The sequence below is a fragment of the Myripristis murdjan genome, chromosome 13 (genome assembly GCF_902150065.1).
Source record: "Myripristis murdjan chromosome 13, fMyrMur1.1, whole genome shotgun sequence".
NCBI lineage: Eukaryota > Metazoa > Chordata > Actinopteri > Holocentriformes > Holocentridae > Myripristis > Myripristis murdjan.
In genome coordinates this window covers 8,625,692-8,647,573 of record NC_043992.1, presented here as the reverse complement: position 1 = coordinate 8,647,573, position 21,882 = coordinate 8,625,692, and the positions used below count along the sequence as shown (strand labels likewise).

Sequence of the window (21,882 nt, the reverse complement as noted above, 5' to 3'; positions counted from 1 at the left end):
ACACAAAAGCTGAAACAAAAAACAAAAAAAACCCTGCGAAAACTTGAGTGCTTTGTGTTTGCAAGTTAATTGATTAATTCCCTTCCATCCGTCATGAGAACTTCTTCATCGTCCTCCATGTACAAAACAATAGAATCAGTGCGAGCGGGCAGACATAGACAAAGGGTGATTTTTTTTTTTCTTCCTTCCTTCCCCCTAATTATTTTTTTAATTACACAGCTGAGAAAAGATGGGCTGGTAACTTTATGGTTTCTCCTCTCCTTTCTGTGAAATCAATATTTAACAAGGGGGATTGTATTTAATAATTTGTGCCCTTCCCCATCAAATCCCCCCGAGGGCAGAGATCAATGCTATGTTCTTAAATTGATGAAGGGGAGATCTCAAGGCAGACGCTGGGAACCCACAGCGCGATATCCCGCCTGCGCCCGCCTGCTCTCAGCTGATAAATACTTAAAAACCACATTGTTTTCACTTTGCGTCATTAACCGTTTCCTGATTTTTACACCAAATGTCGCCGCGAATTCCAAGGTCTTCGCCAAACGAGTCTATCGTGTGCAGATTCCTTTCCCTCTGATTCTTCTTCTTTTTCACTTTGTCCAGTATTTCTGTCTTGCTCTTTTCTTCCCCCCTCCCATGCATTTGTTCCCTGACTCGTCTCTCTCCGTTTTCTCACCAGATTGACCCTAAAGTTGCCTTTCCTAGACGTGCTCAACCCAAGGTAAGAGGACTTTTCTCTGTTTTGCTGTGACGTGGCGAGCTCTCACATTATCTTTGCTGAGTTGTCCCTGCTGACAGGCCAAAGTGGCGACTGTGTATCTGGTGTTCTGTCGAAGCCTCGGGTCACCTTCCAAACATCTGGGAGTACTGATGTATTAGATATGCAGAATAATACAAACGATGCACTTTCTCTCTCTTTTTTATTATTATTTTTTTTTTGGTCAAATAAAATGTTTCCCATTAGGCTGAGTTTAAACACCAGGGAATTTTTACAGATGTGACATTCTCATCAGATGCCAGTGTGCTGCGTGAGTGCATCCGGTAATTCACACAAAGCTGTTTTCTCCCAAAGGATGCTAAGATTGAAGGTTGTTATTTATATATTTATTAGGGTATCACTCAAAGGAAGCCGTTGTTACCTTGGAAGTATAGGATTCAAACAGAGAATTTGCACAGAGCAGCAGCACTCAAAGCCAAAGTACACGCTCTCTTTAAGGTGGGATATTGCGGTAGAATTGAGTACCAGCGAAAGGATGTGTTTCCTTGGTACTATCTCTTCAGCTTCCACGCTTGTTTTTTTTTTTTTTTTTTCTCCCCCACTCAGAATGCACTTGTTTAAGTCAAAGCCGGCAGTTTCAGCAGCATTGTTAGTGACAGCGTTGACAGTCTGGAAAGCCCTGAAAATACCAAAGGCCTTATATTCATCTCCAGTGCATATGTTGTCAACGCGCAAGCATATGCTGTGCTATTTGGCAGATCTCGACAAAGCTTTGATATTTTCTGCTCTGTGGGCTATGTTAGGCGGGGGTGGGGTGTGTGTGTGTGTGTGTGTGTGTGTGTGCGTGTGTGTGTGGGGAGGGTTGGCCTCTGCATTCATTATTTGAATAAACATGAAATTGACTCAAGGACATCCACAACAATAAAGGGGGAGATGCAGACAGCCGGGCTCTGCGGCCGGCAACTATAAAGTAGCTGCTCTTCGGAAACCGCAGAGCAATGACACTGTGGAGGATGGTTGAAGGTTAAACAGTACCTGCAGTTGTCTTTTGGACTTGCTACTTAAGGGCAGGCTCATTAGCGCAGAAAACGAGTACTATATATTTTTTTTTCTTTCTTGCCCTGAGTGGGGAAATGTATCTTGTCAAAGAAGCTGGCAGCGGTAGGATTTAAGGCAGGGCGAGTGCCGTTGCAGGGGGTTGGTTAAGTCAGGATATGTATAATTTATGAACAGTTTCCATGAGGGCTAATGGTCAGGTCCCCTCAGGTTGGGTCTGACTCACTTTGTTCAGTGCTGGTCACGAACTCTGCCTCGGCCTTTCTTTATTGTTCATGTTGGATATCCCGGTCCAGATGTCTAGCTCCCACTTGGCTATTTGTTGTATGTGTGGCTCTGTGTGTGTGTGTGCGTGTGTGTGTGTGTAAGTTAATGTTTGTGTGTGTTGGGGCAGTGGTTTTCAAATTAGGGTCCTGGGGTCCCCCAGGGCTGCTTGAGGGTCTTCCAGGGGGTCCTCAGCAAAATGAGCAATAGTTAAATTTCACTGTAGTTTAAATGTTTATTAAAGGACAAGCATTCACAAGCACTTTGACAAACATTCAATCACAAGAAATAGGATCCAGCACCACTCGTCTGACCTTTTAAATATATCATTTTAAGAACTATAAATCATTTTTTTTGTAATTAAAAACATATTTTGTAGCTAATTTTCTAGCCATTCTCTTGAAACTTTTCACTAATTTCTTGATTCCCCTGATATCTTGACATAAATTTGCTCGGGAAAAAGGTGATGAGCAAATGAGCAAAAACGCACCGGAACATGAGTTAAGAATTTGCAAAAAATGCATAAAATTCAACAAAACTGTATGTCTAATCACTAAAATGATAAATTCAAACACCACGATTCAGGATGGACATCAGATTTCGGGTGTGAAATCCTTGTGGCTTATTGAAAGTCAACCTGGAGGTCCAGGTTTGACCCATATTGGTTTTTGTAGGTAAACATCACTGCTGATATTTTGAACTGAAGCTGGCAGCAGCTGATATTTCATGTTCAATATCTTTAAATATGAACATTTTTATGCCACAGATTCCAAGTAATCAGAAGCCTGGGAAGCAGACGAGTCCGCGAGCTCGTGTTATCGCTGCTCAGGCAGTTTGGTCACGTCTCCTCTGACAGACCTGGCCGGGGTCGGGCCAATCACAACCCTTTGTCTAATGTTGGGCGGGTTTAATACGATGACTGACAGAGGAGCGCTGTTGTGTTGTTTTTGTTAAAGACCAAGATGGCTGCCGCTGATGTGGAGGGGTCTGTTGAATCTGCGATCGTGACACTAATAAACAAAGTGGACGTCACAGCTCATCTCCGCATGCTCCCATCTGTCTGCATCTCTCTGTCGCTCAGCGCTGCGTCACACGTTTTGTTGCTCTGATTGGATGTAGGTCTATCCAGATGTGTCCAGAGGCAGCTAAGAAATCAGTGTTTCCTGCAAAACGTGTGATGCTGTGAGTGTAGAAGAGCCTCTGACAGCTTCTGAAACAGCGTCATGAGACACTAAAACTCTCACTGAAACTCAGACTGATGAAACTCATTAAGGGTTAGCAGCTCTTTAAGACCCCCGCCACCTTAAATTCATTGAATAAATGAAATTTCTGTAGCTGTGGTCAATAGTCAGTATTTATTAAAATGACAAGTTTGGCTCCATAAATCAGTCCAACATAGTGGTTGATCAATTTCACTATAATGACATAAAAAGGAGTGGTTACTTTAACGTTGTGATTTAATCTCACCACTTTGAATGTATGTGTTGTTCGGAACATGAAAAGGTTTGAAAACCCCTGATCTAATGCTGTGTGTGTGTGTGTGTGTGTGTGTGTGTGTGTGTGTGTGTGTGTGTGTGTGTGTGTGTGTGTGTGTGTGTGTGTGTGTGTGTATGTGTGTGTGTGTGTGTGCGTGTGGCATCAGTACAGGAGAGAATTCCTACAACGTGGCTGCTGTTCACGGCACAACTTGTCTCGCTTATTGAAATGAAGTTTTCTGCATGCTCTCTGCAGCATGGACAGCCTGTATGCTGACACACACACACACACACACACACACACAGAGTGTCACGGCCCGGGCCGTGCGGCCTGAGGCCTAATGCTGTTTGCTGGCTGCTGTGCAGCTGTAGATGAATGGGGACATTAAATCAGGCGGTTCTTAGCAGCAGCTAGAACACAGCCTCTAGGTGTTTGCTTTGTGTTAAGCCAACCGCCCAATAATGGTGTTTTATGCAAATGCTGGCCTACCTTTGCCTCCAATCATGTGGTATTATGTTTGTGGCTGCAGCGCTGGCGTTGAATCGTTAAACAAGCAGCTTTCCATCACGCCGCTCCCTGATCACCCAGCACATCACAGAGTGAAGGGAATAGAGCGGCGAGCTTTTCTAAAAGCACAGCATGGTTAGTGCGGTGCGTCTGTGTCAGTGTGCTCACTGTCAGGACGGCGTTAGGGTTTTGGACAGCTTTGTGTGAGCTGTGCATTCAGGATTATTTAGCACATTAGCAACCCCTCATTAGGCTCATTAAATCATGGGATGCCATCTATAAGCAGCCGCAGAGTTTGCAGGTTTGATTGCCAGACAATGCTTCCATCAACAGCCAAATGACACCTGTTGATGTGCCCTTGAGCAAGACTCTGAACTCTTACCTGCTTACTCATTCACAGTAGTTCTTCAGCTGTTCTGTAGCACAGTAGTGGCGCTCTCTTTCTCTCATTGTTACTGAGTGCTGGATACTGACTGGATGCTCCAAATGCTAACTGTTAGCCTCCCGCCATTCAAATTGACTTCCCCCCAGCTAACATCCTTAAAAATAACTGCTGTCATTTTGCTGATTTTCATTTCCAGAGCAAATTCAGTGAGATTTTTTTTTTACATAATAAATGTTAGGTGGTGTCAATTTCTGTCACAACTCACTGCTTTATTGTTCTCTTATACTTTAAGTGTTTATCATTGAAAAGCAAAGCCGGTGCACTCTGTTCCCCCGTCTCACACAACCTGTTACCACTAAGGTGTTTTGCACACATTCATTTGCTCTCACGTTAGCTGGGATTTGAATTTGTCCTCCTCAATTGGAGGACAAATGGCATCAAGCAAGAAGATGATGAAACCTTGCCGTCACTTACAGCTCAGTGATTTGATGGAGATGAAGTAAAAGACGGCTTCTGTTGGAAAAGTCAATAGTTTGCTTATTTAGAAGAGTTGTAACCAAGTAAAGCATTACTACCAACGAACTCAACCCACTGTGAGAGTCTTTTAGGAGGAATTTTGCACCTTGTAATTTACTACACAGCAGAGCCTACCCTGGCATGCATTTGGCCTCATTCAATATGTTGGTAAATGTCTGTGTAGGTTTTGTGTAATTTCCCTCATTACCCTTGTGCGTATGTTGATGCCATCACTCATAAACGTCATACATCATGCATTACCATAATTGCGCCGCCTCAGAAACGCAATATAAGGCACATGAGAGCGCACACGTCAACACATTCACACGTGTGAAATGGCATCCAAAAGGCAGCAGAAAAAGAATTTCTTTGAGGCAGAGGTGCGAGTGATAATTAGTGATTCTCAGCAGAAGCAGTAGCAGAAGTGCTGCAGTTTTTCTGTTCCCCAAAAGCCAAAAATGTGGCAGCGAATATGTGCACAAGTCAACAGTATTTGACCTACACAGCCGTCCAAGACGTCGGACGAAAATGGTTTGATATGAAACTTGAAACAGTTAAATATTTTTTTTTAAAAAAGGTACCAGAAGATGCCATTTCCAAATTGCTGAGGTGTCTCTGTCTGGAATAATTCCAGAGGGGAATAGCAGAAATCTGGATTATCACGGACACAGAGGAGAGCCCGTCCCGTTCCCCGTTTGGAAGAATACACCTCTTCCCACTGCTTTGTGCTTCTGGCTGTTCTCTTGTTTTTAAACCCGTGTTGCCCCTCCCATAGGCAGCCACCACTAAATCTGGGCATTTTGTGCAGAGTATCGTAAAATCCGGTCATTTTAAATTATTGCCATAAAATTTATATCATGCAAATCGAGGGTTGAAAACCGCCCTGTAAAATACTGTATCACCCTGTAACTGGAAGGTTAAGAGTTTGTTCTGCATTTTGGAGAGCCAGTTCAGCACAGTCAGTTCTCTCTCTCACTCTCTCGAACACACACACACACACGCACACGCACACGCACACACACGCACACACATCAGAGACGTTGTACTTTTTTGATTTTTCAAACAAAACAATCCCCCAGGCTGAAATAGCCTCTGAGTAATATTTAATTTTTTTTCTGAATTTGTTAATTTGTAAATTGTGCTTTCACATGTACAATTGACCTCACACTTATTATTATCATTATAATAATAATAATAATTATTATTATTATTATTGTTGTTGTGGTAGTTGCAGCAGGCCTGTGATGGTGAGTACAAAACACACTGTGAGAACACACACACGCACACACACACAGGAACACGCTAAGTGAATATACTAGGGAACATGTAGTGTTGTGTGTGTGGTCATTTCATCGCAGCAGCAGCCAGCGATGTGATTCAGAGCTAATATAAAACCAACAAAGGCTCCTGCACATCTGCTTGAGCTGCATAATGACACAAAAAATGATTTAAATAAATGGGTAACTGTTTTGGACCTGCACATGTGCAAAAACTGCGGGGATTAATGCACATATGATCGGAGCCCAACTGGACTTGGCCTGGAAAACGCTGGGATGAAACCCGGACACTGACGCCGCATCGAACACAGACAAATGGATGGAAGGCGAGGGAGGGAGGGAGGGAGGGAGGAGTGGGGATGTCGGCCTACAGATTGGACTGATGTGCGCTCCCAACTGTTGTGTTGCCTTTGCTTTACCTATTTCACTCGGTGCTTGAACACTGGCCTGACTGGTCCAGACCAATCTCCCAGTACTCCTGATGGCCGGTCTTGAAACAGTGTCGAAAACAGCTGATCTACTGTAATCGCTTCAGCTGGTAAAGTAGTCTTTGCAGGAAATAATAATAATTACACACCTACCCTTGGTAGGTGAGCCAAAAAGTTAATTTGGGATGCTGTTCTTACTTATGAGACGTTTGATCTCTAGCAGTGAGAGCAAGTTCAGAGTAGATTGTTTTCACTAGAAAATGCAAAGAAAAACAAAGGAAGGTCAGCTGCCTCCTCTCAAATCTGCTGACTGACCGATCACCAGGAAAGCTCCAGTTTGTCCGTCTGTGATGGTCACTTTTCAGTGTCTGTAGACAGACAACCATATTTGTACTCTGTAATGGATGGGATTTAAAATGTAGATAAGTACAATAGTGAAACAAAAGGGAAATTACTCAATACAGGTGTACAAAAAGCTACTTAATTACAGTGACATAGGTAAATGTAATTAGTTACTTTGACCTCTGGTCTCCAGTCCACATTGTTGTCGGAGGAAACCCAGAAGGTTGTAGTGAGAATGTGTAAACAAGCCAACGACAGGACTGGGAATCAAACCCATAGCAATAAATGTGGATAGAATATTTGTAATTTTATTGCTCTATTGCTTTCTGGTGCTTTCAGAAATGTTCTGTTCTGTGCTCCGCCTCCTTTTCCACTGCTGTCGTCTTGGCTTGACTTGACTGTCTTGACAAGCCCCCCCAAACACACACACACACACACACACACACACACACACACACACACACACAGACACACGCACACACACACGCACGCTCTGCAGGCTTCTGTTTTTCCGTACATTTGTTACCACAAGTAGTTAACAACTTGGCAGCGAATCGTGCATCTGCAGATATTGTCTAGCAGTTATGCAGGCAGGCTTGCAGATGCAGTCTCTTTTTAAAACTGTCGACAAGCCGCGCAGCACGGCCGCATGCAGGTGCTGAGACTCAACTGTGCTTTATCATGCCGCGTGGTTTTTGAGCTCCAGCACTTGGATCACTTTGTATGCTGTGAGACCTCGCTGCAGAGGTTAACTCACACTGGAATCACAAATGACTCTTCACATTGATACCTCATTCTCTTTCAAAACATACATCTATATCACGATTAAATTTTTTATTTATACAAAATCCCACTACTTCTTGGAAAACGGTGTTCTTTTACTGGTTACTGCATAACTTCATAGTACATAAAGATCAACCACCAGTCACTCACAACACCACTGACATGCCATTTACTTGTAACTTAAACAACTTGGCAGTAAATCATGCACTAGTGATATTTTCCAGCAGTTATGCAGGCTTGCAGATGCACTCTCTTTTAAACTGTTGACAGAGTTCCACAGTATGACTGTTCAGGTGCTGAGACCATGAAAGTGTGCTTTATCGTGTCTAGTGGTTTTGAGCTCTTACACACCAAAGATCACTTTGCATGGTGTAGAATGCTGAGTTTCTGACGGTGCTAGGCGTAATCATTCCTTCACGTGTCGAAGAATGTTCTTAGACATTTCTGCTGGCCACTATGAATAGATTGCTGTGCTGCGTGAGGGGATATCTGAATGGCCGGCTTTCCACTGTTGTGCCAAACACGGGTGTGCCAGGGCTGGTTGCATTTCCATTGTCACCTCCGGTCTTTGACGGTGCCTCAGTGGGGCTGTCGGGGCCAGTTTCCAGTTGCTGGTGGCCCACCGAATAATCATGGGCCAGACGGGGCTAACCGAGGTCTGAGGTGGAGAAGGTGCAGCTGATAAGTACAGATGTCATGCAATATATAGTGAAAGAGCGGGCAGCGGTGGGGATCCAACACACAACAGGACAGGTCTGCCAAAAATTGAAGAAACTGAAAAAACAGAGGTGTCAGTACAAGGCATTGAAGACATTTTGTTTACTATGTATTTATATATATATTTTATTTTTTCAAAGTTATTTGGCTCTCTAAAACCCAGGAGCTCGTTGGCAGGCCTTATTGATTTATTTATTTTGAAAAATTTTGAGGATAATGTTTTGGTAATTTGTTTTACAATGTTTCGGGTCATTTTTTGTTGTAATTTTTTGATTATTTTGTAATAATTTAACGGTAATTTAATTACAAATGTATAATTACATTAATATACTAGTGTTATTTGTTTTGCCTTTTTTGTTAATTTTTGGCCTTTTTTTTTTTTTTTTTTTTTTTCAAATTTCCAGTTAACTTTCTTGGAATTTTACAGTTCTTTCTTTCTTTCTTTCTTTCTTTCTTTCTTTCTTTCTTTCTTTCTTTCATTTATTTATTTATTCATTTATTTTTTACAAATTTCACAGCAATTTTTGTAATTTATAATTTGCTTTCTCTCTCTCTCTCTCTCTCTCTCTCTTTTTTTTTTTTTTTTTTTTTAAATGAAGCGAATTTGCTGTTGTGTCAAAGCACTATCTGACTCAGAATCAGAAATGCTTTATTGATCCCTGAGGGGAAACTGGGTAAAAGATACTGAAAATCTACCAGACAGCAGCTCTTGGTAGCTTCAGTCAAAATATCAGTGTCTGAGCGGGGCGTTTTCATGACCAGCTGCAGCCAAAACGAGGCAATTAGAGACTCACATTTAACGATATCGACGCTAAATATCAGCTAACGGCAGCTTCACTCCAAAAATGCGTGTCGCCCCAAACGCAGCGTGTGTGAGGGATTCGGATGCCCAGTTGTTGTTAAATGTTGTGTTATTGGTCGGTGCTGTGGAAGCCACATCAGGCCTGATGCCTTCTGCGGGAATGGAGTTGACAGTTCTGCCTTTTTACATGCAACCTGGGCCACTTCTCCTCTGCTGTGCTGCTGCTCAGCAAGCTGAATCCAGTGCTCTGTGTGTGTGTGTGCATGTGTGTGTGTGTGTGTGTGCGCGCGCGGAGGGGGGTGGGGGGTGAAGTGTGTTGTGGAGTGTGAAAACTACCGGCCAAGTTTTTAATGAAGTCCAAAGGTGAGGTTGTGTGAAGTGCTGAACTCTCTCCCCCTCTCTGTTTCGCACATTCACTCACTTACCGGCTTTCTTACTCTTTCTTTTCCTCTCTCCTGCTCTCTCTCTCTTTCTCACTCACACACACACAAACACATAGAGCTACCTTTTTAGGAGAGGCGCCAGTCCAAGCAGCCAGTTCTCAGTCTCCTGTGTGGCCTAGCACTCAAACACCAATTAAGAACTCAGCAGCTCACTCCTTTTCAATCTTCTCTCTCGCTCTCTCTCCTTCTCTCCCTCTCTCTGTCAGCCGTACAACACCTCGTCTCTTGTTGACAATCTGGAAAACATCCCCCACTTCTTTTGTTTTTACATGAGGTGAGATGCTTTTTTTCCCCCCCGCTGTTAGACCAAATACGACGGGACCAGAAGGCGTGATTATCTGATCTTTGATGCTTTATTGTCTGCAGTCTGCATCGTGCTCCATGCAGATGTTTGTTGCAGCAGAGATGAAAGGTTAGCGGTGTGCAACGCTGTCGTTGCCTGCTGACATACAGACCGGCTTTGATGGCTTCCACTTCAGCTATGCTTGTTTTTGGTTGCTTTAGTGTTTAGCAGCTAGATCTCTCTTCCCTGCTGGAGGTTCCTTCCCTCGCTGTAATTGGACCAACCAAGGAAAAATGTTGACAAGGCCCTTTTTTACAGTCTTCTAGCTGGATTTTGAGGGCCAGTGCTGATATTTTAGAAACTGCAGGTGTTTTGTGGAAATGCTATTTATCTTGAAATTTGACCATCCCCCCTCCCTCCCCCAAAAATCCGTTAAAATCCCTGTATCCATTGTTTATCCTTGAACCATACTCTCTCAAAGTGGAAATATGACAGAGACACTCCCTGTGGAAACCCAGAAAAATGAAATACTTTAAGATCCATACTGTAAGACCCTTTCATGGCAGGTTCTGCTGCAGGTTGCACAGGCTGGTATAATATCGAGGAAAATCCTCTGACATTATGATTCATGCCATTATTTCACATTATTGTTTTTTTTTGTTTGTTTTATTATTATTTTTTTGGGGCCAGTAACTAACTACAACAAAAAAGAAAGAAAGAAACCAAAAAACACAACTCTGCATCACCCTCTGAGTCGGCTGCGGAGATCTGTGACTGATAATTCAAGTTGAATTTCTAACTTTGATACAATACTCCAGGAAAATATCAATATACAAAACCAAATTCATCACTACAGGGGGAAAAAATCACAACACATTACAGGGCATAAAATGGATTTTTAATGAGAAGAAATGTACCAGTAGCATGACAACATTTTATAAATACCATGTTTTAAAAATTTAAGATTACCATATGTTATCATTTATAATTTAACGCAGAGCGGTTGTGTGTTGTCAAGCACATCAGCATCTCACCTTAAGTTAATGTGCTGACCAGAAATTATTTTCCAATTAAGAGCCAACTCAACTGTTGATGGCTTATGGCTTCAGATAGGTTCACTAAACCAAAACTGGCTGATGTGTGTTTTTTGTGCACCCTAAGGCATTGCCTCTAATTTCGTTGTACAACTGTATGAGGACAATAAATTTGATTCTGAATATTGTGATATGGGTTGTCTTTTCATGATTTTTAAGGCTGTGTTACAACAAAGGGATGCAGTTTTTCTGAACTGAGACTGTTATTTACTCTTAGTTATATTATTTTCCTCCACCTAACCAAGAGAATCACAGAACAAAATATTGAATTGCCCAGTACAGTCACTAATTTACTTCCTTGTATTTTGATATATAATGCACCACCGTTATTGATCAGGCCTATGGTCTAGGGCAGTGAAAATCTAACTTATTGCACACTGAACTCTGAACAGAAGTGAAAATGCTTGTCATCCCCAGTCCCGCTCAGTTTGTCGTAGAGACCGCATGACTGGTCGCTGCTTCACTGATCTTAGTGTTGCTGCAGGGTTGCGCTGTGGTTTCCAGGAGTGGACCAGCACCACTGGGATGGATGGGAGTGCCACGGCCAGCCCACCAGCACTCTGATGTTGAGTGACGTTAATGAGGAGACAAAGGGAGCAAACGGGCCAAAACAAAGACAAATCCCCGCTTTTCTCCTCGTGTGGAAGCTCCTTTCCTGGTGTCTTTAGTCTCCGCATGGGAGAAGATGTAGCCTCTGCCCTGTTGCTTGCTTCGCCCACTCACATCCACATCTGCTGCTTCAAACAGAGCGAGCAGACAGGCCAGCATAAGCCCCTCTTTGATCAGCCTCTTGTTGGATGTAGGGGCCAGGAGGGCTGCAGGTATACGGGCTATTTGAAAGTACACTGGCATAAACACTTACAAGCAAAGGGAAGGAAGCTATAGAGGAGGGCTGGATGTGAGTGAGACTGCACATTAGGCTACACTTTTTGATCTTTTAAATTAAATCAGTGACTCAGAAATCATTTGAATCACGGGCACTGATACCATAGAGTCAGTTCCATCATTTTGAATCTCAGATAATCATAGATGCCATGATAATGTGGCACTCAGCATTATGTTTTTTTTTTTTTTTTTTTAAGTGTATCGTTTTTGAACATCAGTGTATTATTGTCAAATTAATTGTGATTAATGCTTTATTTTGCTGTTCATTAATTAGCAGGTATTTACTAGGAAATGTGTTGGCAACAAAAAATACTTAGGGGAAATTATCTGGAAGCTGTATTGTAAGTACTAAAACTCTTGATAATTATTTAGAAACTTGGAAAGTAGATAGAACAAAATGTTGTAACAGTCCCTTAGAGAGCATGTTTTTTTGGTCAAAGAAATTATGAAATACTTAACAATGAAAAATTGTCAAGTAAATGACAACAACATTCCTGCTGTTGTCCTGGATTTTCCCACAATGTCAAAAAACATCAAGTGGCAATAGCACATTTCTAGAAGAATCACAACCATTTTAGGAGGTTCTAAATAAAGCATGATGTGGTTTAAGGGTGTCTCACTTCATGAAGTCAGTGGAGCAACCTTATGGGTTTTCACCTTTCACATACATTGGTAGGATTCTGTGTCCAGGAAAGCCAGTTTGCATCAGGGCAGCTGAAACAAACTGGAGGCAAACTTCTAATTTTCATTTAATTTCTTGTGACGTTGCCAAAGTTGGCTTAAAGGAATAATCCACAACCTGTTCATATAAATGTACCTTTAGCTGCTCTTTAATCAATAGGGATTCACACCTGTAGCCGCTTCATGAAAGCTTTTTGTTCTAAATATTCATTGACTTCCAAAACCTAAGAGCCCGACGCCCCTGCTACCAGCCTGTGTAAGAGTGAATAAGTGCATTGCCATGGTTGGAGGCCTTGTTGTTGTTGTTGTTGTTATTGATGATGATGATAACGAGGCTGAATACTACGTTTGTAGCACTGGAAGATGTTCACACCAGGGTCAGTTCTTCCCAGAACATCTAAATTATGCAAATATTGCCTTACTTCAGGTGAATATATGATACAAGAGTACAACTTATCACTTTAGCAAAACGATCTTGTTATTACCTTTGCCGTTTCTGCTTGGGCTTAATGTACATAATTCCCCGCTGCTGTAGTTCTTCAGGAAGTTATGTAATGACCACCGGAGGGTTCTCCCCCTCCACGTTGGTCATTATTTTTCCACTAGAAGACCGCCTCAGAGTGGATTATCCCACTTATTACACGGCTTGTAGAGCTGCCTCCACATTAACTTCAGTCGCAGAAGCACAGAAATAACAGTATTTCAAGGGTGGGCGTTGCTGTCTGATTGATGTTTCAGGTTTGCAAGGTAGCTAGGAGAGGTACTCACCTGTTGCCCAGTTGGAGGAAAATATCTCGCTCCACTTTTGTCTGTCTGCAGTCTTGGAGCCCAGCACTATAGTTATCAGAGGTTAACAGTCAGAGCATGGTGGGACAAGAGGCTCCAATCAAAAACTCCACCAGGTGATTTCACTGTTCACCTCACCTTCAAACAGAGAGGAGGAGCCCATCAGTGAAATCACCTGGTGGAGTTTTTGGTTGGTATGAAAACCTGGAGCCTCTTGGCCCTCCATTGGCACGTGGTTCGACACCTCTGATTTAACATAGCTGTGCAATGATACTGACTAAACAGTGTTTCCCCGAGGATTTCCCCTATAGCCGTGCACAGCATGACGTGGGAGCATATTTTCAACAGCAGCGACGTTGCTTAGTCACTGTAGGAATACCACAGTAATATCATGAGTGTCAGTGTGCTCTCGCTATGTGCATGACCACATTTTTCATGTCGTCAGTTTTTTTTCTTACTATGGTGACCCCCCAACACTTGGGAAACACAGAGTAAACTACAATTTGAACGCTTCTCCCTGCTGAAAGGGAAAGCCAACTGCAAGCCCCAGATCACATGACACTAAATGGTAAACGGAGTGGCCGCCTGACTAAGTGACAGGCCAGCTGACATGGAGCCCCGTGCTATTGCTAGTGGGGTGAAAAAGGCGAGGGCGGGGGGGTTGCTTTGTTTAACTGTGACTCTCTCCCTGCACCAAATAGGATAGCATCTGCATGGAAGCCCATTTCTCCACACTGCTTTGTATGCACACTCCAGCATGTAGCAGTCACAATCAATTTGCTACTTCATTGTTTTAACACCAAATCGCCCTTTCCCTCCCTTTTATCAACTCATCCTCGGCACTCTCATTCTTAGAATCGCATCTTTCCCAAACCCACAAGACTGAGAAATTGGAACAGTGTCATTCACAACAGTGGGAGCTGTGCAGCCTGTCAGACTTAAAACTGCCGTCAAGATGCAGACAGGTTATTACTGTGCGACAAACTGGCTTCGGGAACCACTAACATTTTTGTGTGTGTGTGTGTGTGTGTGTGTCTCCCACCGTGACTGTCTCTCCACTGGAAACTCAGTAAGTCACTTGCCCCCCCCGCTTTTTTTTCCTCAAACTTTTCACACGTCGCCCGAGAGTAAAACATTTATGGTGGCAAATTTGATTCAGCATTGTGTTTTCAGAGTAAAACTAAATTTAATGCTACATAAGACCACATTGCCAATTTTTTAACTTAAGTTCACCTCACATTTAAACCTTCTTGCTTCTCAGTAATTAGACGTCATGTTTCACTGACGCTGCTTATGGTAAGGATTAGATTGTCGATGACTGTGATCACGAGCGGCAGCAGGCACAGCAGTGTGTGTTGTGTCAAAAATGGTTAAATAAACACCCAGTGACACTCAAGTTTTGATTTATTCCGTTTTGGGAAAAAAATTGGGTTATGCTCATTTGTTGGAAAAAGTGTCAGCCCTGTTTAGTCTTGTTTCTCTACTGTGTTTTGACAGTTGGCTGAATGCTGCTTATTACATTGTTTCCTCAAAAACAGATTTTCAAAACATAATGGATTGAAAAAAAACACCTCTTGTTTGATATTAGCTGTGTTAATCTAGCCAGTGTAGAACGTATTAGTATTTATAGGGCTATTTCTGATTTTTTTCTGAAGTGGGGACTGTATGACGCATTTCTCCGTAGTCCATGGTGTGTTACCAGCTGTAGATGGCGGTCAGCACACCTCCAATTTGGAGAAGGAGAACCTGGTCCGGAAGTCTTGCAAAATGCATTTTAGCCACCTAAATATAGGCGAAAAAACAATATCAGTCCAACTTTACACTATAGTTAGAATATTTTCAGCTCTTTCCTTTGGCCCTGCATTTCCTCAGCGTCTGTATTCCTATGCAGCTTATCAACAGTCAACATTGAAGCTTGATACTGGTATTTTTGGTTTGAATGCAACCAATAGCCTGTATCTTATGCAAGAATAAAACATTTTTTTTGGCTGTGGTCATTCCAGAAATACAAGAAGTCAGTGGTTCCCTCAAACTTGTCCTGGAAGCATGTCTGAGACAGTACCTGGACTGTGATGGGTAACTCTCCGCTGAACCGCAGAAAAATGAATTTCTATCTTCACGATGATACTATGACTTTAAGCTGCAGCTAATTTGAATAATAAAGCATGAAATCAAATGGAATTTTAAAAAATGCAACAGAATCAAGTTCAGTTTAAGGTCGTCTCTAATGACTGGGTGATGACCAGAACAAATATCACAGTATTTTTGACTGAATACCTCAGTATTGTTATTGTGACAGTATCTTAAGGATGACTATTAGCCATAAGTGTTTACACAATGAGATTTTTGAAAAACAGTAATTAGTAATGTGGATTGAATGACCAGGCTGGTAGAAGTGAATAATAGATTCACCAAATTGCTCCCTTTACTGGAAAAGATAACACTTATGCCATACCACTTTATCACAATTTCCAAAATCCCAGATGATATCTGATCTTGTATCATGATATTGGTATAATATCAAATATGTATCATATAATACGTATGATATAAAGTAATATATGTCAAAAATATCAAATTTACATCCATCATATCAGAGGTGAACAATACTGACCAACTGAAAAGGTCAATATTGGCAGTCCAGCGTCAGCTTTGTAACCTTAGCTTAGAGAAAGGACTGCACCATCACATACAATCAGTATTTGGTGGAATGACATCATTTTTCTTAAACCCAGACAGAATGAAAAATATTCTCCAGATTGCTGATTATTGCCATCTTCTCCTGGGATTCCCCCTCCTGCAAGCAGCTGCTAACCAGTCGTCTTAAGGAGGCCAGATGAGATTTTGTGCCTGCTGCTGGAAATCCATGCTGATCAGCCAGCACCACCACCGCTGTCCTTGACTGACTGTTCTCCCTCACTCAGCTGCAGTTCTGCGGTGGGACTCTTTTAGCAACACACACTCCTCCTTTGACAAAAAAGAGAGAGAGAGAGAGAGAGAGAGAGAGAGACCACGGGGCTTTGTCAGAGCAAGCCTGTCCTGGGTAAATAAAGCTGGTAAAAACTTAATCTTATGAGTGGCTTCCTTTTCTCGGTGCTGTCTTACTGCAGTTCTCCCTCCATAACCCTCCTACCCCCCCCACCCCACCCCCCTCTTTTTTCCTCACTTTCCTTCTATGTCTCGGTCTTTATCTGTGGAAGCGTTCAGTGCTGCTCTGTGGCTCTGCAGAGGGCTGCACTGGTGGCTGCCACTCATAGCTGAGCTGTCTCATTGGTCCTGAACAGCACTTGTGATAGACAGCCTCTATCTGTCAACACCCCCCATCCTCTCTCTCTCTCTCTCTCTCTCTCTCTCTCCTTCTCTCTCTCTCGGTCATATATGCACACTCACTTTCTGTCTCTCTCACTCACCATCTAGTTTGCTGCAGCTTTTCCTGCTGCATGATAAATCTGATGCTAAATTTAGAGGCCGTTTTTCTCGAGCAGTGAGGGATTACTGGCAGAGCGGGAGGGAGGACGACAAGGGAAGAGAGAGGGAGAGAGAGGGAGAGAGTGGCAGAGCTTGCTTACTCGCTCACTCCAGCAGGCCCATTAAGAGCTCCCAGGCCCTCTCCCTTTCTGGTACCATCTCTCTACCTGTCTCACTCATTTATACCAGCATTCTGGTAGTCAGCAACATCAGCATCCCGTATACTGACAGCAGAGCAGGCTAACAAAGTGTCGGCTGGTTGAAGTGGGTTCTCCCTATTCTAGCTTTGGAAGAGTCTGTCCTTTTCTAATCCTTATTACAGGGCTTCTCCATCATTTTAATGTCGCACTGACTCGCACACCCCCAAAGAGGACCTCCATTCGATCAGACTTAGTCCCAAGGATGCATATGGGACAGATGATTTAACACTGAATTGAATTGAAAACACTATTATGTGGAATTAGAGTAAAACCTACAACTGCGATAGTCAATCTCTTACATTCTTTAATTGGGATAATTTCCAATGAATTTGGCACCTGTCAAGTCAAACTATTCCTGTTTTTTGCTGGTGATCCCCCGGACATCCACTCAAGGACCCCTGTTTGGTCTGTTTCAGTTGGACCATGGTGCCATTACTCTGATAGTTCGGTACACAAACTCTGTTTTTGATCAAACAAGCGATCCACAGTCCACCTAAAAAGTCGAGTACCAAGTGAACCACTGTGCAGTTTGTTTCAATGAGATTGCGTTCTGACCTTAACTATAGGTATTAAACTATAACCTAGCATGTGTGCAAAATATACAGGCATATAGCCTTTATAAAAACACCATATCTTGACAAATCTGATACTTCACTCCTCTGCTGTGTAGTTAGTGGGAAGTGTACACATTGTAGGCACTCATGAGGGCCAGCCTTCTCCCTTGGTACCAACTTCTTGCAGCATGTGTCTTTACATGAAGCAATCCTGCTTTGTTCACACACTGTCTGACAGTATAGCTCATATTCCTCAAACTGAACAGTTGTTCTTATTTGGTAAGAACATCAAAGTATTGCAATAAAAATCAGGATTGCCATTTCCATGTGTTGTTGATCCACTGTTCCGCTGTTGCTCTGTAGTTGCAACACACTTTTGTTTCCGGACCGCAGTTTCCCTCATAAAAATGATGTGCAATAGATAAAGAACCCGCTTGACCACATGCAATTTGTTTACAAATTGTGGTCAGCTTTAACACAGCGCCACACTGACCGGACCAAATGAAAAATGCGACAAAGTTAGAGCTTCAAGCCTGAATCAGACCAAGGACTGTTTGGTGTGAAAGCGCCCGTAGATCCAAGGATTTGAGAATTCAGTTTCAGGGTCTTTAAGTGACTGTGGAGAGCCAGATGGAAAGCAAGTTGCCATCATGGCGCCGTTTGAGCCCATTTAATCACATTCTTCAGTCCGTGATCTTGCATAAGGCTCCGGCACAGGCCCAGCTGCGAAGTGGGAGTCATGGGAGGTCAGTGTGAACCCTGCAGAGGTCCTGTTAGCTCAGCTGTCTCGCAGTCCCGACGGGGTTTGACAAATCTTGAGAGGTCACAACTATAGAGATGCACCCTTTATGGTTCATCAGATTACTCTGCTCATTCAGTGACAGTGGTATCGACTGATTATTGATCTGATTGTCGGTGGAAATGCTGCATTTTTAGGTGACCTTTCTGTCAACAGCGGCACATCATGTAAAAGTGTAAAAGTCAAATTTCTATCTAGCACTGTGTTCAACAGAGTCGTATAGATGTCTGCTCTAATATTTAGCCAGACGTGTCTAAACATGCTGTATATTATCTGAAATTCACAATATCAGCAGCAAATGAATGAACAGAAATACACATGAGCAATGGAAATCAGCAGATTTAGACTCTATTAGGGCTGGATGATATGAACAAAATCAAATCACAATATATTTGACCACATACCTTGAATTAGTTACTATGACAATATTGAAGGGATGATTGTTGGTGCTTTCATAAGATGTTTAAACACAAGAGGTTAGATAAACAGTTATTTGTAATGTGGATAAAATAATGGAACATTTAAAACACTAATAAATTCAGAAAATTGCATCCCTTTACTGTAATGGAACCATAATATCCATTTGTTGCCCAGCCCTAGACTCTGATGTGATGCATTCATGTACTTGTGGGAAAGTCCAACATCTGGAACATTCAGCGCTAACCTCATACAAATGTGAAACATACATGGACGTCTTAAGGCCTCTTAAGCCAATTTTAACAACTTTAAACAAATTTTACATGATTGCCAGTCTGTCTACAAATGTGTGATGAATGTGCATTTGTATGTGTTTCTCAAAAATGAACTGACACAAAATTATTTCTGCGATAATTGAGAAGGTCAAAGGTTAACACTGCATCATAGCTTGGGTATCAGTTTTCTTGGACTTAACGACTTAATCATCTGACGTGAAATTCTCAAGAATGAAATTAGCTTTATTCCGATGTGATAATGTATGAATCCAGGGAAAGTGTATGGATTGACTCTAGGACTAAATAGGCCTGATAATGCCTTATGAACATTACTGCTAAAGTGTTAACAAAGATAGTATTACATTTCAGATCAACTGGAATTTGCTTTCGACCACCCAGTACCTATGGACATAATGTCCTGCTTTCTGTTTCTTCACTTTTCCCTGGCATTGGCTGTGAGGCCCTTTCACTGTGCCCCCCCACCACCACCTCACCCCCCCCCTCCACATATCAGCGGTTCAGCCATCCGCTGAGCAGTTCCCTCCCTCTTATCCCCTCATGCTGTTAGCATTTCTCTCACACAGAGCCGAGGTGCACAGATGCCGCCAAGCTTTAGGTCGTGGACATAATAATGTGTTGCAGGAGCATGGGGAGGCTCTGCTCTGTAATCTTACTGCACACACATAACAGGGTCCAGTCTCGCACCCATGATGTTGAGAAACTCAGCTGAATTTATAGCCACCAGGCCTGTTGCCCAGTCTTGCAGCTACTCCTCTCCATCGACAAATGGCCTCCCACTGTAACCCACTCAATCACTATCTCTTTCCACGGAATAACAAACACTGTTGAGTGTAATTAGTTACTGCTAAGATGAATGGCGCAATTACCACCTGCATGCAACAAGCACTTAAGGTCACTTTAAGTAGGGGGTTCAGAGGATCTGATTGGCTTTTTCATGGTTTTTCGCTATGATTGGGAAGTGGAGTGTCGTTTTGCAGCACGGGGGCTATACGTCACTGTGTTGGTCTGTCAGCAGGTAGGTCCAGAGCGGCATATCTCCAAATCTATTTGGTGGAACACTATGAAATTTGGTGACAACATTCATTTTACCAAGATAATGAAACCTGGCAATTTTGGTGACCCCATCACTTTCCTTCTAGCTTCTCCAACAGGCCAAAATATCAATATTCCATCCATCAAGCCACTTATCTGGGGCAGGTGGTGGTGGTAGGTGTCTGAGGAGGGCATCCTTGACCTCCTTTTCCCCCGGCCACATCCACCAGCTTCTCCTGGGGGATCACAAGGTGTTCCCAGGCCAGCCAGGATATGTAATCCATGTTCTGGGTCTGCCTGGGGGCTCCTCTCTGTCGGACGTGCCTGACAAACCTCTACAGGGAGGCACGTGGGGGACATGACTGACTAGATGTCTGAACCACCTTATTACAGTATGCTATCTCTGAGTTTGTTTGAATTGGTATGAAATTTTGTGACAACAGTCATGTTGGATAGCATATGACATCTGTTAGTTTTGGTGACTTCATAATCTTCTGTCTAGGGCCACCAGGAGGTCAAAATATTGCAACAGTGGTAGTGGTGGTTGTAAAAGTTGATATTTGGTGGCCCCTATTGACTTAACCCTAACCCTGCTGCCGTTTAACTGCAAATTCAGCAGATTGGCTCTTCCGGATTAGCTGCCTCTCCGTTTTCTTTTAGTATAAACCCAGAATGGGCCTACATTGGTGATGCTACCTTTAGATTTCTAACAAGCTCCATCTTGTCAGCATCACTCAGTGAGAGAATCAGAGGTCACCGATAGTTCAGATTGTGATGTTGGGCCTCCTGTCAGTCAAAGCAGCTGTGCTGCCAGAGGGATTTTTTTCCCTTTTGTAAGGGAGATAAATACATTGACGGTGTTTTAAACAAAACAAATATGTAAAAAATAATTATGTAATTATGACAGTCATGATGGTCACTTTTATTTCTGCCGATGACAAACGATGATCGTCGATAACCTGATTATAAAATGATTGGCACAGTCCCAGATGAAACCTGTCAATTCTGGTGACATGACATTTCTTCTGGTGCCACCAGCATGCCCTATGGGACATCTGCGTTCAAAATAACATGCTTGTTTTCTTGCTGTCTCCTGATTTATGGATAGGCTCTAATCATGTCATGATCACTGATCTGTGAGTGGGCTTTAATGGCACATCAAAATTTCACTTTTTTCCCTGTTGCTCTAGCCACGAGATCTTATTGACTATTGGCCTGGCAGTATGGGCTGGAGGTCACAGCACTAGCTAGATGCTATTGGATTGGTTAGAAATGATTACCTCCCAATATGCATGTGGAGTAAGAACTGCTCCGGGGTAGGGGTTGATCATGGCACCTTGCCAAGCCATTTGGAACCTTTGACTTTACCGTTGCTGACTTGCCTGTTGACCTAATTCATGTAATTTGGATCCTGTACCTTGTCAAATATATGTAATCCACAGTAACAAATTTCCCCTCTGTCAAATCTCAGTCAAAAAGCTTTATTTGACAGCTGCATGGCTGTCTTTTGACCTGCTCATTTTGTATCCCCTGAAAGCATGGGGAGGATGAGGAGGCTGTTAGTCTTGATCCATCTGAAAGGCTCTATAATCAGGCACAGTTAGAGTGGGCAGGAAGGAGAGAAGCACGGCACTTTACCACCGCAAGCACCGCTCTCTCTCTTTCTCTCTCCATCA

General features: G+C 42.8%; 1 protein-coding gene across 8 annotated transcripts in view; it reads left to right on the top strand.

Moving 5' to 3' along the window:
• LOC115369625 (RNA-binding protein Musashi homolog 2) overlaps window positions 1–21,882 on the top strand; it is a 367,622-nt gene that overhangs the window by 8,444 nt on the left and 337,296 nt on the right. For all 8 annotated transcript variants that reach the window (XM_030066268.1, XM_030066269.1, XM_030066264.1 and 5 more), the window contains exon 5: window positions 677–718. In XM_030066268.1, the coding sequence (XP_029922128.1) occupies window positions 677–718 (42 nt within the window). The remainder of the gene's footprint in view (window positions 1–676; window positions 719–21,882) is intronic.